The 15,938-nt window shown below is 53.5% G+C and overlaps 1 protein-coding gene across 2 annotated transcripts; it reads right to left on the bottom strand.

Moving 5' to 3' along the window:
* Positions 1-144: 144 nt before the first annotated feature.
* Positions 145-11,974, bottom strand: CPN1 (carboxypeptidase N subunit 1). Of its 2 annotated transcripts, XM_037400734.1 has the most exons (9): positions 11,558-11,972; positions 8,362-8,558; positions 7,531-7,686; positions 6,862-7,044; positions 5,163-5,274; positions 4,320-4,459; positions 3,920-4,019; positions 2,271-2,389; positions 145-419 (listed from the first exon to the last, which is right to left on the bottom strand). In XM_037400734.1, the coding sequence occupies exons 1-9, from the start codon at positions 11,778-11,780 to the stop codon at positions 288-290; spliced, it is 1,362 nt and encodes a 453-aa protein (XP_037256631.1). In that variant the 5' UTR covers positions 11,781-11,972; the 3' UTR covers positions 145-287. The 2 variants fall into 2 exon arrangements, with proteins under 2 accessions (XP_037256631.1, XP_037256633.1); XM_037400736.1 differs by lacking the exon at positions 3,920-4,019 and having other exon boundaries at positions 307-419; positions 11,558-11,974.
* Between the last annotated feature and the right edge of the window lie 3,964 nt (positions 11,975-15,938).

Here is a 15,938-nt window from a genome sequence, read left to right as displayed (position 1 = left end):
GCTGTAGCAACTGAGTCCAGGAGTAAAGGGAGCAGAGCTCTCCAAGATGGAGCGAGTGCAGAAGAAGAGCTCAGCAGCTACAGACACACTGCCTGGGGAATGGTAGCCCAGGCACATTTTGTTGAGAATGACTTCACGATTTGCTCAGGGATTAAATACTTCCTCGTTTAATATCATAATAATTTGGGCTAGTTTCATGCTGGACTGTTGGAAAGTTCACTGGCTGGAGTCATCAGCCAAGCCTCGTATAAATGGCTTCCCCCAGCTCTCAGCCAAGTGAGCTGTCCTCATCTTTGGGTCCCCCGGCGGGTAGCTCTTGGCACTACCTTCTTCTGAAGGGCTTTGTTGTTTGTGCGTGTGCCTGAGGTTTTACGCTCCAGGGGCTTCCTCACCACGTCTTGTTTGAGCTGGAAATGCACCTGGAGAAAGAACAAAAATAACTGTATAACAGTGTGTGTGCTCTGCTGGCTCAGGGGTCTACAGGACCTGCCTCCGCTGCTAGCCTTCAAAGCTGACTCTTGGGTCAAGACAAGCAATAAGGGGCCTCAGCCAGTGTTACGATACAATGGGAACTTACTTTTTAAATAAGCTGGAAACTTTTTTTCCTGTGGAAAATGTTGTGCCAACAATCAGCTACATTTCTTATGCAGAGTTGCTCCCGTGGCAATGTGATGTCCTAGGATGGTTTGGAAGATGTGCTGTGAAAGGCAAGGGACTGGTCTATGCTCTTTCTTCATCTTTTCTCACCAGAGAGTAGAGAAATAGCATTGCTTTGCATCTCTGTGAATATTTAATACACAGGATGGTTTAGGACAGACAGTCCTTTTTCAACTGTATCTCATTAGCTGAAATCTGTTTAGTCAGTCTTTCGGCAACCAGTGCTTCCAGTAGATGCAGGAAAAAAAATTCCAGGAAAGAAACCTCCATCCACTATAGCCATGCAAACAGGTACGAGAGGGAGAAGGGGAGAAGGAACATGCAGGACACAGCATCAGATAAATGGGCATACAGAAAGGTGAAACTGGAATGGGGCTATGTGGGCTTCCTGGCGGAGGGATGGGCTGAATGGTGGGTATAGGAGCTGCTGCAGAGGCAGAGGGAAATGGTCACAAAAAGGCTGCTGTGAGGTGAGATCCTCAAAAATCAGACCATCAGGGAACAAATGAGTCCTCTACAGCAACAGGGTAAAAGGAAAATCTATTTCTAAAAGGAAAGCCAAAGAGCTGGGTGCTTAACCTAGCAAAACAAAAGGCTAGGACTGGGCTTCACAGCTCTATAAATACATCAGGGAATAAATACCAGAGAAGAAGAGCAGCTATTTAAAGCAAAACACTGGCATAAGAACAAATAAGGATAAACTGACCATAAATAAATTTAGGACGAAAATTAGAAGGTTTATAATCCTGAGAAAAGGGCAGCTCTGGAAGAACTTCAGAGGCTGGGTAGGGTGGGATGAAGAGACGGAGGGTGGGAGAATCACCGCAGTGTATTTACAGCAAAGCCTGTCCAGTGTGCATGCAGTGAAGCAAATGATGTGCCAAGATGCCGCAGCCAGGGGGTTCTTGCTGGTCCTTAGAGGAGGCTGTGGTGCCACCATGTCCACAAGGCAACAGCAGGGGCAGGAATCACCGCGCGTTTTTTTTTATAACCAATTTCTAGTTGTCCAGCCTGCCTTCAGAAAGGCACTGTAGGGGTCAAGAACACTTCATCTCCCAAAAGTGCTTTGTCCGTTCCTTGTTGGCACCCAGTTCTCATCTGTCTTGGGTGCTCTTAGCGGAATGAAAGGCAGACTTCAGTCTCTTGCTACATGATACATGTTTGGTCCCAGGCAGGATGCAGATGATAGCAGAGTACTGAAACCTACAGAACCAGGAGGATAACGGGACCTCAGGGAACAGATGCTGTCTCCACATCATCATGTCCTGGAGAGTGTGGAGGTTGGAGGGAGAGCTAAAGAGGAGCAGCCCCGGTTGGCTGGGGGCTTTCCCCATGGCCAAAAGACAGAGGGACACAGGAGCTGGCATGGCAGCCCAGTGCAGCTGTGAGCCCTCAGTAAGGAAACAAGAGGCACATGGCATTGCCTTCACCCTGTCCCTCTCTGTGAGCTGCAGGGAGCCCCGTGTCAGCCAAAGCAGACAGCCTGTAGCCACTGGCAATACTCTACATCCCATCTCCTTTCTCTGCTACTCACTAGGCATCCCCCACTGCATTTCTTTCTCCCTTGGTGAAGACATTTTGAGACACCCTCATGACTATGCAGCCTGACTCACCAGTGAAGGTGCAGCTGGGCCAACTGTTGTGGTCACTGTCTGTGGCTGGTACCCCTCTGCAGAGGCAGTGACAGTGTAAGTGCCAGGCAGCAGCAGCCGGAAATAATCCCCTGTATCACCTGGAACACAAGGTGGGAAGAGAAAGCACTCAGGATGCACAGGGAGCACAACAAAAGATATTCCAGTAAGTCTTGCTGAGTATACTTCCTCAAGGATGTGTGGCCTTCAAAACCCAGGCATTTTTTGGCCTTCCTTCCAAATCTGCTGGACACTGCAAGGCTGGATTCAGATTGGTAGACTGCAAGTGATGTCTCATTAAGTGCCATGGAGGAGCAGTCAGTCGGTATGTAAATGCCGAATGAAAGGGGATGGTACAGCAGCACTGGCTGTGCCTGTGCAGGGAGGCTGCAAATCTGAGCACTTGCCAGCCAGGCAGCAGCAGACCCAAGGGCAATCACAGCTCCAGTCTGACTCCTTATGCACAATGCAGTCTCTAATTCCTGTCATACACAATTTTGCCAGGTTTGGGTTATCAGTAGGGTTTTAAATGCTCATCAGTTCAGCTGCTCCCTGATTCTCCCTGCATAAGGAAGCCCCAGAAGCACTTTGATGGCCTGTGTACTGCTGTGGTTAGGGACAGGGGACAGGGAGGCAGCAGCACATTGCTGATTACTTTGACGATTTGAGTATATTCCCATCTATGGAACTGGATGGGTATTGCAAATTTGAGTAATCATTACAGGCAGCCTGTGTTATTTTGGCTCAGGTGGGGCTAACTGGACACACATGAGCCAGGGGCTTCCAAGGGAAAAGGGGGAGGGTGTCTGGCAGGTCAAAGGGAGTAATTTTCTCCCTCTGTTCAGTCCCAGGGAGGCAATGTTGTGGACAATCCCACTCCAAGCAGGAAGCTGGACAGGAGACCCCAGAGAGCACTTTGCAGCCAGCGCCTCTGGGATTCTGTGATCTTTTGCACACTCCCCTTTCCTATGCAGGCTGGCATAGTAAGTGCCAAGTATTAGAGTGTTACTGAGTCACAGACCTATGGCCAGAAGGAGTGTTGATGATTTCACAGTCTGACCTCTGAAGAGCTGGAATATCAGCTATTTTCTGCAGCCAGTCTGTAACGTCTGGTCCAGTTGGAGAAGGATGTTTATGAAAAGGAGGTTAAAATTGTTGAGCAAATGAGAAACCACCACAACTTGGATAAACTAAAGTGGCACTTCATTCACAGTCTAAATTTATCTGGCTTGAACTTTCAGTCTTTCATCTTGTTCTGCCATTGTGTTCTTTGCTATCAGCTATTTCAGCTCTGCGTAGATATGATACTTGAGTAGATTATTTCCTCAGTCTTCTCTTTGGTTATATACAAATGCATTTTCTCTCTCTTTCAGGTAATAGTAGCTGACTTTCTGAAGTCCTTTAAAATAAGGTTGCAATCCAGTTCTCACCTCTTTCTTTCCTAAACTTTCCTCAGACCTCCCTGGTCCAGGCTGCACAGGGAACATTTCTCACAGCTAGTGTTTTTGGGAAGCAAACCATGCTGGCCACACATACTACAGCCTTGCCTGCTAACCTCCTCCCACATATCCAGATAGCCTCCGAGAGGCTGTATCCAAAAGGGACAGCATGCAAGGGGACTGACAACCCACCAGAGGTGATGTCATGGCTGATTCCCTGGACAGAAATCACTGCTCCTGCAATGCCGTTGTTGTTCTCATCTGACACCAGACCTTTGATGCCCTGGTGAACCTGCAGGGAGGGAGACAGACTGCTGGGTCAAGGACCTTCCTTTGCTCAAGAGGATATTGCCGAGCACTGGAAGAGGGCAGAGCCCTGGTGACAACCCCACCTTTCCCCAAGCCCTTGGCTCTCCTCTTTCTCCCTGGCACAGCCAGTCTAGGACACAACAGTATCCCCAAAGACTACCAACTAGAGCACCCAGCGAGCTCCATGACCACCTCCCTTCCACCTCTAGTGCCTCCTGGTCCCCTACTATCAGGGCCCATGGGGGCTTGCAGAAGGGTGTAGGTCTCAGAACTTCCCCCCTACCTCTTCAATGAAAGCAACAAGGGCCTCTCGGTTGGCCATCCACTGCCGCTCCAGGTCCTCCTCAGGGGGGAATTTATTGCAGCTCAGTTCCAGGGTGATTTCAAAGCAGTTGGTATAGAGGTAATTGAAGTCCTGCATGCCTGGAAGAGAAAAACAGCATCCAGGGGGATGCAAGGCTCCCTTCCCTCCCCAGTCCCATGTCCAGGCATCCTGGCCCCTATCTTCAGCCAGAACCGAACTGCTTTTCCTCTTTGCTCTGCAGGTGCATCCTCCTCCCTCCATGACAGTGTGACTAGAGCCTTCTCTACGCAGCCCTCTCCCCTTTTGGCTGCCCAACTCTCTCCTTCAGCTGGATCACCCTCCACTCTGCCTTCAAGAAGCTCAGGGAGGTTGGGTACCACAGGGGCTATGTATCTCTTTCCAGTTCCTCTTCAATTTTTTTTTCTACCCTAAACTGCTGATTTTCAGTTTCCTCGTTGTACCTTTCTTAATCAGAGTTTTCAGGAGCCAGCAGCTACAAGAAATGTCTTCCCTTTGGTCACAGTTTTGGGTCTTCATGGAGTTACACCACAGCATTTTCAAATATGCTAACAGATTAATGCTTCCTTTGTCCAGCAGCAGACAGCAGGTCTCTACAGATCTTGGCTATTTCTGTGGCTCTTTCCCAAGCCACTTCCAGTCTTCCCAAGCCACTTCCTGGTCTGAGATGTAGACCTCAGAATGATGTCTAGTAATGGGCATGGTGCTATCACCACAGCTCTCCAACCCATCCTGAGGTTTCTCACCTATCCCTTCACCTCTCTTCAGCTCAGCACCTTGCTGTGGGTGGTGCCCAGCCCTTACCTTTGCTGAGTGAGTACCAGGATGCCCCATTCGTGATGCCATCAGCAAAGTAGTCCCCGCAGTTCCAGCCACGGTGCATCCAGCCGTGGGCATACGAGTAGGTCTTGGCCAGCTAGAGAGAGAGCAGCTGGTCGTCACCACTCCAGCCCCACATAGCTAGGGAGCTTGCCCCGCTCTGGGCAAAACATCCTCCTTCCCACACAGGCTTTGCTGGGGAGCGTGGGAGTGAAGTCAGACAGGAGACAGCTCCTGCATTTTACTGCCACGAAACACTATACCATAATACGAGGTGGTCAGGACCTCTACAAAACATATGCAAATGAAGGTGGAGAAGGAAGAGGAGAAATCTGGCAAGCTGGAGGCTTGCTGATGGCACAGGTGGCTTCTGCCCTGCTCCTGATGAGATGAGGAGGAGTGGAGGGCACTGGGCCCACACAGGGGCACCCAGCCCCATTGGAGCTGGACCCCACACAACAAATGGCACTAAGAGGGGAAGAAGATATGTGAGGAAAAATAACCAGTACAAGCCCTGATGCAAATGCCATATATATCATGGGAATTTGGATTAGGAAAGAGTTTGGGCAACTTACTGGTTCTAGCAACCACTTGTTTATTGCCCTTATTAAAATTACTGCTTATTTTTAGACATGAAGGCAGGGCTAAAATTGGGCCACTGCACTGAAAGCCTGTCCTTTGCATAAGACACAGTTTAAGAGAGACCAGAGTTTGCATTAGAAAATGCAAACTCTGGTCTCTCTTAGAGTTTTGCAAACTCTAAGTTTAGAGAAAATGCAAACTCTATACCCTTGTATTATGGTTCAGATGCTGGTGTAATCTTGTTCTGTCAGCAGGAAAACAGTTACTTCACTACATTTCTGACTTCTGAGGCTATGTGGGTATCATTAGCCTACGCCCCAGACTGCAGCCTCTCTACATCTGGGTCCGAGCACGGCCCTAATCCCAGCAGGTCCTGGCAAGCCCCTGCACAGCCTCTGCTTCCAGAGAAGGTTGAACTCCAGCTCAGACTTATTTTTCTCATTAACTGTTCTAATGCAGACTTGCTTTTTCTTGTGCTGGGTATTTCCTAATGGAAGCAGTGACTGAAGGCACTGTTTTCTGGGACATTTTAACAATGGAGAAAAACCACAGGTTTCAGCTAGTGCTAGCAGGATCAGCAGCATAGACCTACACATTCCCTGATGTCTGCCTATGCTCCTGGTGCGCTTTTTGTTGTATTTCTTATTCTTCAGGTCCCTGCTGGGCACCCACCTCCTTTATCCTGCTCTCAATAGACCCCCATCCAGACCCTGCCACACCTCTAGGAAAAAACCCACACACACGTTACAATGGTGCAGCAAAGCTGGGGGCAGGCTCCAGCTCTGGAAGAGCAGGATGGTACTGAAGACACTGGTGGTACTGGGGTTATGGGGAACCCAAGCACGGTATGGATGAGGAAGGGGCTCCTGAGAGTTAAGACTGGCCTGTCCATGTGGTGGGACTAGATCATGGTGGGACTGCCCGAACCTGGCTCATGAGCCGTTGGCTGGCAGAAATGCCATAGTCTGCCAATGTTATGTCCAACATGTTTCTTGGCTCAGCTCCTGCATGAGGCAGTGACCAGAGACTTCTGTGCCAGCTCTCACATGCTGCACCCTGCCGAGGCTGCAGGAATGCCCTCGCCTGCTGGGCCTGTGCTCACCTTCTGGAACAACTTGTCATCAGGGGTAGGTGTGTTGACTGTGCGCCGGTGGCTCCTGAACCGCTGGTCCTGAGACTTATCGTAGGGGTAATTTGCCACCACTGCTCCACCATGGAGATTGGCTGAGAGCACAAAGTTGTAGCTGCTGATCCACTGGATCACAGCCAACGTCTCTGGCTCCACCTGTGAGGAGAAGAAGGATGGGGACAGGGAGAAGAGCTCAGCCAGCTCTGGCCTAGCTGCTGCTCCACGCTGGATTGCAGCATGATCAGTCATGTCAGATCCTGCCCTGCAATATGCCTGCTTCAGCCCTTGCAGCCTCCTCCATTCTCCGCTGCCTGCACTGACACTCAGAGCAGGCTCCCCCCGTGCATGCCCTGCTACAGCTCTCCCGGCACAGCCCCAAAAACTGAGGCACAGGTGTTAGCCAGCATGTGCCACCTCCTCTGCCCTGTGCATTGCAAATTTCTCCCCAAGCTGGCTGTGGTGCCAGCCTCTCCTCCTGGCAGAGGTGGAAGCTGTGATATGGGACAGGATTACATTGTTTCTCTGCAGGCAGAAGGCATAGAGAAGGAGACAAGCACAGCAAGCCAAAGGAGAGCATATTAGCTTGCACGCTTAGCCACTCTAAGAGGATGCTGTAGCTCTCACAGCATCCCAGACTGGTACCTGGCTTTTCCAGTTGTCGGGCAGCGGGATGTGGTGATTTGGCCCACTGATTTCCCCACTGTAGTACATGAATGTGTTGAGGTCAGGGAAGTTGCGGTTCAAGTCCACTCCATTGGCGTTGTTCCTCCCCGTCAAGTACCCATTGCTGTCTGGGCCCTGCAGGGCAAAGGTGCATCACGGGGGTGAGTACAGGGTGGGCGCAGGCAGGCTGAGTGTCAGGGCGGCAGGGACCGGCCATCGTAACGGCACTTCAGTGCCTTTGAGTCACAACATGCATGTTATTGCTGGCAGAAGAATAAAGAATATTGCACTGACAGGGAAGGTCAGTAACAGTATCTTCATTTTCCAGGGTGACAGAGCAAAGCACAAACCAAATAAACAATTTGCCTCAACTGAAAGAGCCATGAATAAAATATTTGTCTGAGTTCTAGCAGTATAAAGGAACTGGTGAAGTTCTGGGGGAGAACTAGAGGGCTTCCCTCCCAGCCCTCATGCCGCTGCCTGCTCACGACAGGGGCATTCAGCTGCCACCTCCCCATCCTGGGGCAGGGGATTTGCAGTGACCCTCCTGTGACAAATAACTCCCGGGGAAAGTAAGACAGATGTAGGAAGCTTCCTCCATCACCTGCCAGGGCTGCCTGTGGCAGGACACACGACGCAAGCCCTTGGCATGGAGGTGAGAAGCAGCAACACCAGTTGAGTGGGGCGAATTTGGCAGGGCATGGAAAGGAAGGATGTCCCCTCCCCATAGCCACAATGAAGGGGATCCTGCAGGGATCTGAAGGGCTTTCTGCCTCTACCCAACTGGAGGAGGCAATCGCTGCCTGGTACCTGCTTGGCAGCCACTTCGTACCCATCGGGGTTCATGGAGGGCATGATGTGGATGCGTGTGTCGTGGATGAGGTGGGTGATCCGCTCGTTGCCCCGGCGGTACTCCTCACACAGGAACTCAGAGAGCTGCAGCAGCAGCTCACGGCCCAGCACCTCGTTCCCATGCATGTTCCCAACATACTTGAACTCCGGCTCCACTGGAGAGAACAAGAGAGTGATACCATCAGCCAGGGCTGGAATGGGGGGAAGAACCAATTCCTACTGCAGGGAGCCTGGGCAAACCCAAGAGACTCCTGATAAATGGTGTGAAATGGCCCTTTCCCTTGAAAAATGCAAACCTCAACAATGGAGGGTAGCATGGTTCTCATATCGCTCCCCTTTGTTTTGTCACAGCATCCCTGGGAGCAGCTCAGGCTCTCCACTGGGATGCTGCTCACCTTCGGAGCGCACAAGAGGATGTATCTGCAGGTGTTTGGTCTTGGGCTGGGAGAGGCAGCACAGAGGGAGCAGGGAGCGCAGGCAGGATTGCTGCTGCCCCGAGCCCCAGGGTGACGGGGCCTCCCAGCTCTGCAATGGGTGGCAGTGGAGGGGACAGGCCGTTTCTCCCACCTCTGCCCTTCACAGTTTGCTTTCAGTGCCTCTCACCAGCATGGCACATTCCTGGCTCTGCATGCTTTAAGGAGCTTTTCATTACTCTGCAGGAAAAAAACCAACCCCTGGCTTGGGGCGACCTGTGCTCTTCCACTGGCAGGACACGGTTGCCTTGACTGCTGCTGTCAGCCCCTGACTCCTGTGCTGGTGGGAGGCAGCAGTGGTTTCCTCTCTCCCTCCCCTTTACCTGCCTCCAAGGAAAAGGTTTAGGGGCTTCCTCACCTTCAAGGGACAGGGACAAAAGCCTGGACAAACCCTCAGCAACTGAGTTGAATATGGATCAAACTGTCCCTCAGGCAGCTCCAATATGAGCCAAAAGATCTCTTGCCACTGACTTTGGTAAAAATAAGGTCTTGAAAAACAGACTTAGAGACCACAGACAGTGCCCAGAGCAGGACTCGCTGCTTTGCTGAAAGAGAGGCAGCACACATGAAAGCCAGGTTACACTTTCCCAGAGGGTCTTTTAAAGCAGTTACTTGTGGGAAAATAGAATGTCCCATTGCAGGCTGGAGTCAGCACAGGTCAGGACGAGAGACACCAGGGGAATTCAGTTAAAAAGGGAGCCTGACTTTCACATGAAAGGGTCAGGAAAAAAATAGGTTGTCATTACAAATGTTGCCTTGCCAGAGTTTGAGACTCCCATTGCACTGTGAGTTTTCTGGCCCCTAGCAGCGATCAGCCTCGCAGTGGCAGCGTGCTGCCCTCAGCCTCAGGACCCCTGGGGTAAAACGCATTGCAGCCCCATGTCCAAAATTCCCTGCACCTTCACTGTGTGGGAAGGAGACACTGCGGTCAGACGTGCTGAAAATAGATTCTAAAAAAAAAATCTAAATTTGGCAAAAGATTTTGCTTTTCTGTATCTTTTGATCGCTATGCCTCAGCACTGGACACCACAGGTGGGCAACGTGTTTTGACATGGTTAGATTTTCAGGGACATGAGAACTGATTTAATTAGGTAATCCAGTTATAAAAACTATAAAAATGTCCTGGGGATATGTGCAGCATTTATTTTAAAAAAATAATGTCTCAGCAGGGATTCTCCTTTTCTGCTTTGTTTGAGTCTGCAGTAGGACTCGTCAGCCTTTTTTGATATGCAGACCCCTAAACATTATCCACATGGACACATAAGCCCTAATTACTGCATGTAAGCTCACTGACTCTAGGCTTCCTTTTCCGTGGCCTTCGAGGGAACCCAGTTTCCCAAAGTCCTTGAGCTACAAGCTGAAAGAGCCAGCCTGAGGGTGGCCCATGCTACAAGCAGGGCCACAGGTCCACACTGCCTGCCTGGGGCAGGGGAGATCTTGGTCACCTTCCAGCTGCTCTCCTGTGGTCCTGCAAGTCTAAAATCCAGTGGTGCATTGCCAGTGCCTGTTGCTCACTCCTTGCTTTGAATCAGCCCCTGATGTGCTGTGGAGGTGCCTGAGGTGTCCTCAGCACTGTGCAGGTTTCCCTCTACTGAACGGGGCTGGTGTGAAGGTGGCCATGGTGAGAAACCACCCGTGCTGCCTCCCAGCACCCCTGAAGGTGATACTCTGGGCCACAGGAGGGGAGCAGCATGCCCCCAGTGCAGCACATACTTGGGCAAGCTGCTGCCAGGCATGGGGTGCTGTGAGGTTTGCGGGGGTTACTCTGCTGAGGGGGGCACAGGTATGGGTCCTGCTCACCCCTGCAGTGCTGCCAGCAGTTTTCCACAGGACTAGGCTGCTTGGACTTGTCAGACCCTACATTTAACCACACTGCTCAGGATTTGAAAAGGCAAAAGACACTGCAAAAAGCAGGCAGAGCCCTGTCCTCACCTGCAGCCCAGGGGCACAAGGCGGGGAAGCAAGGGAGCCCACAGCCTGGAGAGCCAGCTGGTCCCCGCTCCCCCAGGGGCACTTGGCTGCCAGCAAGGTCTGGCTTGGCGGCGGTGTCTCCGTGCTGCACGGGCAGCAGCTCAAGGGGCCATTGCTGCCAAGGCTCCACAGGGCCACGTGGCAGCAGGTAAAGACCTCTGAGACCGCCTGTCACAGGAGCTGCACAGCTGGCAGGGATGGCGGGGCTGCAGCAGCCCAGCACCCGCTCTGCTGGGGTCCCTCGCTCACTGCCCCCCCAGCTTTGGGGTCTGGGGGAGGAAGGGCCAAACTCTTCCCTCCTGCCACTATCCAGCAGCAAAGGATGGAGGGTGGGTGCTGCCTCTCCCCACCTGCACAACGCTGTTTCGGAGGGAGAGGGTGGCAGGGCAGGTGGGGTGCTGGGATGGACGTGCCTGGGTGCTCGTGTTAGCTTGCACTGAAAAATCAGAGCTCTGTCCAAAGTACGCGCCTGGGCCACGCCGCAGCTCAGGCAAGCGTGGTGCATGCATGTGGGTTTTGCCTGAGCGTCCCAAGGCTGGCCGCCGCGGCCCCTGCTGGAGCTGGCATCCCCTGACAGCCCAGCATCGCTGGGGCTCCTGCTTGGAAAGGGAGATACCCCCGGCCCCGTGCCCCCACGGTGCCGCGTGGCACGGAGCATGGCCACGAAGCCTGGCCTCTCCGAACCGCCGTCCCCATCCCCCCCTACTCACGGGGCTCGTGGATGCCCGGGTAGTCGCTGAACTCCAGCACGTAGAGGTGTCGGCCCTCGACGCTGCGGCCGATGCTGTAGATGCGGGTGATGTAGGGGCACTGGCTCTGCACACGGAACAGGGCCTGCACCATCTCCTCGTAGCGATGGTGGAGGAAGCTGAGGGCGGCTGCCCCCTCGAGCAGCAGCAGGGCTCCCGCCAGGGACCGCAGCCACCGAGCCATCCTCCCGCGGCGCCGGGCGCCCAGACCCGCTCCCAGCCCCCGGCTCCCTCCCAGCCGGGAGCTTAAAGTGCAAACTCCAACCAGCTCTTTCCAGTTCCCGAGCGCCAGCCCCCTGCACCTGCGGGCGGGGGGCAGCGGCAGCGGGGCGCGCCGGGGCCCCGCGGGGCAGGAATGCTCCCCCCGCCCGCCCGCCCGCCGGGCCCGCTCTCCGCCGTCGGGGAAGTTCCCCCCGCCCCGGCTCACTTATTAACCGGACAGCAAACAGGCCCCCGCGGCCACTGGCTGTCACCGCAGAAGAAGCGCAGGGCTGGAAAACTGGCTGCGGAGGGCGTGGGGGCTGCCAAGCGCACGGCGAGCGGCGGGGCGGGGGAGAGGAGGGGGGCGGGGGGTGCCCGGCGCCGGGCCCGGCCGCGGGGCGAGAGCCGGGTGCGTGGGGACGGCGCCGGGGCGGCCCCGCATGGCTCCCGCCGCCGGCAGCTCCCGCCGCTCCTCCCCGGGTCCCGGCCGCCAGCCCCGAGCCGCGCCTGCTCCCCTGCCCCGTCTCCTGGGGAAGCAGACGGAGGCGCCGCCAGGGGCTCCGGGGGCCGCCGGCAGAGGCACCGCACCGGCCGCCCCGCCGCTCCCGGGAGAGCCAGAGGCACCGCACCGGCCGCCCCGCCGGGTCAGCGCGTCGCGGAGGGAGGGCAGGGCGACGCGGGGGCTGATGCGGGAGCTGTCTGCTGAGCAGGTGCCAGCACGGAGAGCGCTGCTTAGAGCCCCGCTACCGCCCCGCTGTGCCCCGGCACCAGGCGTGGTAACGAGCCCCGCAGGCACCGGGTAACTGGCAGCAGAAGAGAGCCCAACGGCCTAAAGGCAGGTGACTATGCCCCGCTGTCTGTTAACAGAGTTGCTGACTGTTTCCTGGTTTGGGGGAAGTTGGTTCCTCTCCACCACTCTGCCACGCACATCCTTGAGCCGGTGGGCAGCACCCACCTCAGGGTCTCTGCGCTCTGCCCACGGACAGTGGCAGCCGCGGGAGGCAGCCTTCCCTCGTGGGACTAAAACTCCAGCAGCTCTGACAGATGTTCATTAGGACATCCCTCACAGAGCCCAAATGTGAGCACAAAGAGCCAAAAGATTTACCATCACGGCTGCACGTGCCAGGAGAAAGGCTCCCTTTGGTAACATGAGCATGCCACGCTGCTCTGCCCAGGCCATGCTAGAAAGGAGCTCCTCCTGCCATCAGAAATGGGCTTCTCGGGATACTTGGTGCCATGCTAAACACCTGCCTTCCCTTCATCCTTGAAGCGGATCCACGCTGCATTGCTCTAACCCCTGTGACAAGGCTTGCTCTAGCTGCCTCTTCCCCCAGCAAAGCATCCTCTCCCAGTGTTGCCCAGCACCACTGCTTTCCTACCTGCCCTCCACACCTGCTTTGGCTGCCAACTGCCTTTCTGCCTCAGTTTCCCAGGAAGCAAATTGATAAAACCAGAGAGACGCTGTTTATACCCTCTAACGCAAACAGTGCAGGCTGGAGGACAAAGGACGTGGCTTTGCCTGCTGCTGGCTTGGCTTACTCAGGCCTTCCCACTTCCAATTTTCTTCTACCCCAGTCCCACCATAGTGTTCCTTTCTCTGCTTGTCTCTGTTCCTTCTTGGTCTTCTGCCCCATCTGCACAGTGCTCTCCTCTCAGTTATGGCCCCTATCAAAAAAAAGTGTAAAAGTCCTGGTTTTGAACAAATATCTTTAGAAGACATGATCAGAAAATGAAGGATATTATACATACATAAAGCTAACAGTAGTCATAATAACCACTTCTCCCCATTAAACTTCATCCTCACTTGTCAGTGCTTCAGGAGCTGGCACGGCATTGCAGCCATCTGTGATCAGGTAACAAGAAACTGTGCTGGAGGTCCAGCTTCTCCCAGCACTTGCAGGAAACCAAGCAAAACTAGCCGAGGCTGTGGTGGGGCATTGGGGGCATGGGTATAGTTATAATTAGCATGGGTATGGGAGCTTTTATCTTTAGAGCAAGCCACGTCTGGTGGTATTCTGTGGTGCTGGCAGCCCATACAGCAGAGGGACATGCCCTCGTCTCCTTCACATCGTGCTCCCAGGGCTCCTGGGTTCCTGTGGAGCTTCTCTCTCCCCGCTTTCAGCAACCAAGGCAATGCAAAAGAGGTGGGCAGGTTTCCAGCACTAGCCAGTGTTACTTGGCAGCCAGAGAACACTAGGCAGGGCTATAGTAAAATAGCACAAATCCTGTGTTTGGGCTGCCTCCCCCCTCCCCTTTGCCTTCCTAGGCTGTTTTCAGTAGCCTGGGACAGCAGTGGCGGAGTTGAAGCTGCAGTGCTGCCAAGGGACGCATGCAACAAGCTCTCACTTTCCTATGGAGACAAGCAACACTGATGTGAGAAACAACAGGAAAAAAAGAAATGCCAGACTGTTAGATCCTAAAAAGGAGCCATGAGCAAAACCTGGGGTGGGCGAAGAACACATCTCACACGCTACTAGGTCTGCAGAATTAGTCAGCGCTATCTGTAGCATAGGGATGAAGGCAATCTGTTATCAGGCAGCAGGTTTAAATCAAATAAAAGGAAATAATTTTGCACGTAAGGCACAATGAAATTACTTTGTCTAAACTGAAAGTTAAATGAGTGCAGAGAACTGGTGCAACTACAGCTATTAATTATGCAGATCCAGAAGCAATCACTTGATCACCAATTTCCTACACCCTGGTGGCTAGAAGCAAAGGCTCATACCTTTTCCCTAACTATCCATCTCAATTCTTGCCCACTGCGCAGCTGGAGACAAGCGCCAGTGTGCTGCCTGTCCGATCTGACCTAGCGTGTCTCTTACTACATTCTAGGAAAACAACATGCTAATGAAGCTTTAAGCCAATAATAAGTTTGGACATGTTGAACAACACTGATGAAAGCAGAAACAAACAATATAAGACATTAGCTCTTAGAAACAGTACAGGAAGTAAACAAAGACTTAATTTGGAAAATGCAGCTAATACATCTGGGATGGATCATCCCCCTCCCTCCCCCCTAGATGTTCAAAGATGGAGAGACCTTGAGGCAGCAGGAGAAAGAGGGCAAGCAGGAATGTTCTGTGCCACGGTGGTGAGAGTGAGAGGAACGCGAATGCGAGCCCCATCCTCTCCTTCGTGGTGCTGCCAAGGGTCACAGGCAGCAAGGAGCTGCTTCCTCCAGAGCCGGCCATGGAAAGACTCCACCTGGTGCATTTGTTTTAATTCTGGCTGTATTGTTACCAGAGGAAGATTGGAAAATCTGAGGAAAGCTGCAAGCTAAGAGCTGTAAGAATGAGCAAACTGGGGAGAGTGCATGCTGAAAGGAAAACGATGAACCATGACAAGCATGTTTGCCTTGGCAGAGGTACAGCTGCGGCTGCATGCAGAGGCATGCAGTCAGCGTGAGCGTGGGGCGCAGGCCTCCTGCCCTTCACCTGCTTTGGGGGGCTCACAGTGCCACTATGATGCCAGTGGTGCTGCCTGTGGGAGGGAGAGGGAAAATGAAGACAGAGGACTGCAGCTATCCAGCACACGGCAGGGGAGAACAAGCTCCTTTGGGGAGGTCAGAGTGAAGCTAAAGCAAGGAAAGATGGGTTTGGGCACTAGCAGCCTTCCTGGGAGTAAGACCACCCGTGTGAGGTGCCCGGAGCCTGGGAAGGACCACAGTGCCTTTCCCCGCCAGGAGGGGATGCTGCCCATCCACCGGGAACTTCAGATCTAACCCAGGAGAACAGCAGGGAACTGGCAACAGAGGAAATCCCATCCCGGGACTTTTCCATGTTTAGTGCCAGGAGCTCCATTCCACTACTGCCAAGTTCCCATCTTCTGGAAAGCAGTGCAAAACTTTTCTGGCACCAGTTCAGAACTCTTTATTGTGACAAGGATGCAGAGATTTGTGCGTGCATCAAAATGAAGATCTATTTCATTGGGCTGAGCTGCGAAAAGAACGTGCATGGGCCAGCTGGCAGGAGCTGTTGTCCTTGGTGTGTCACCCCCAGCCCCTCCTGAACAGGCTCTTGAGCCCCATGATGCAACTGGCAGCCCTGCAGAGCCTGCACGTCCCCTGGCACAGAGCACGGGAAGAACTGGGATGGAGAAGGAAGGGGCATGTGTCCAGCTGAGAGCTGCTCTTGGAGAAGCT

This window comes from Falco rusticolus, chromosome 9 (genome assembly GCF_015220075.1).
Source record: "Falco rusticolus isolate bFalRus1 chromosome 9, bFalRus1.pri, whole genome shotgun sequence".
NCBI lineage: Eukaryota > Metazoa > Chordata > Aves > Falconiformes > Falconidae > Falco > Falco rusticolus.
This window is presented reverse-complemented; position numbering and strand designations above follow the sequence as displayed.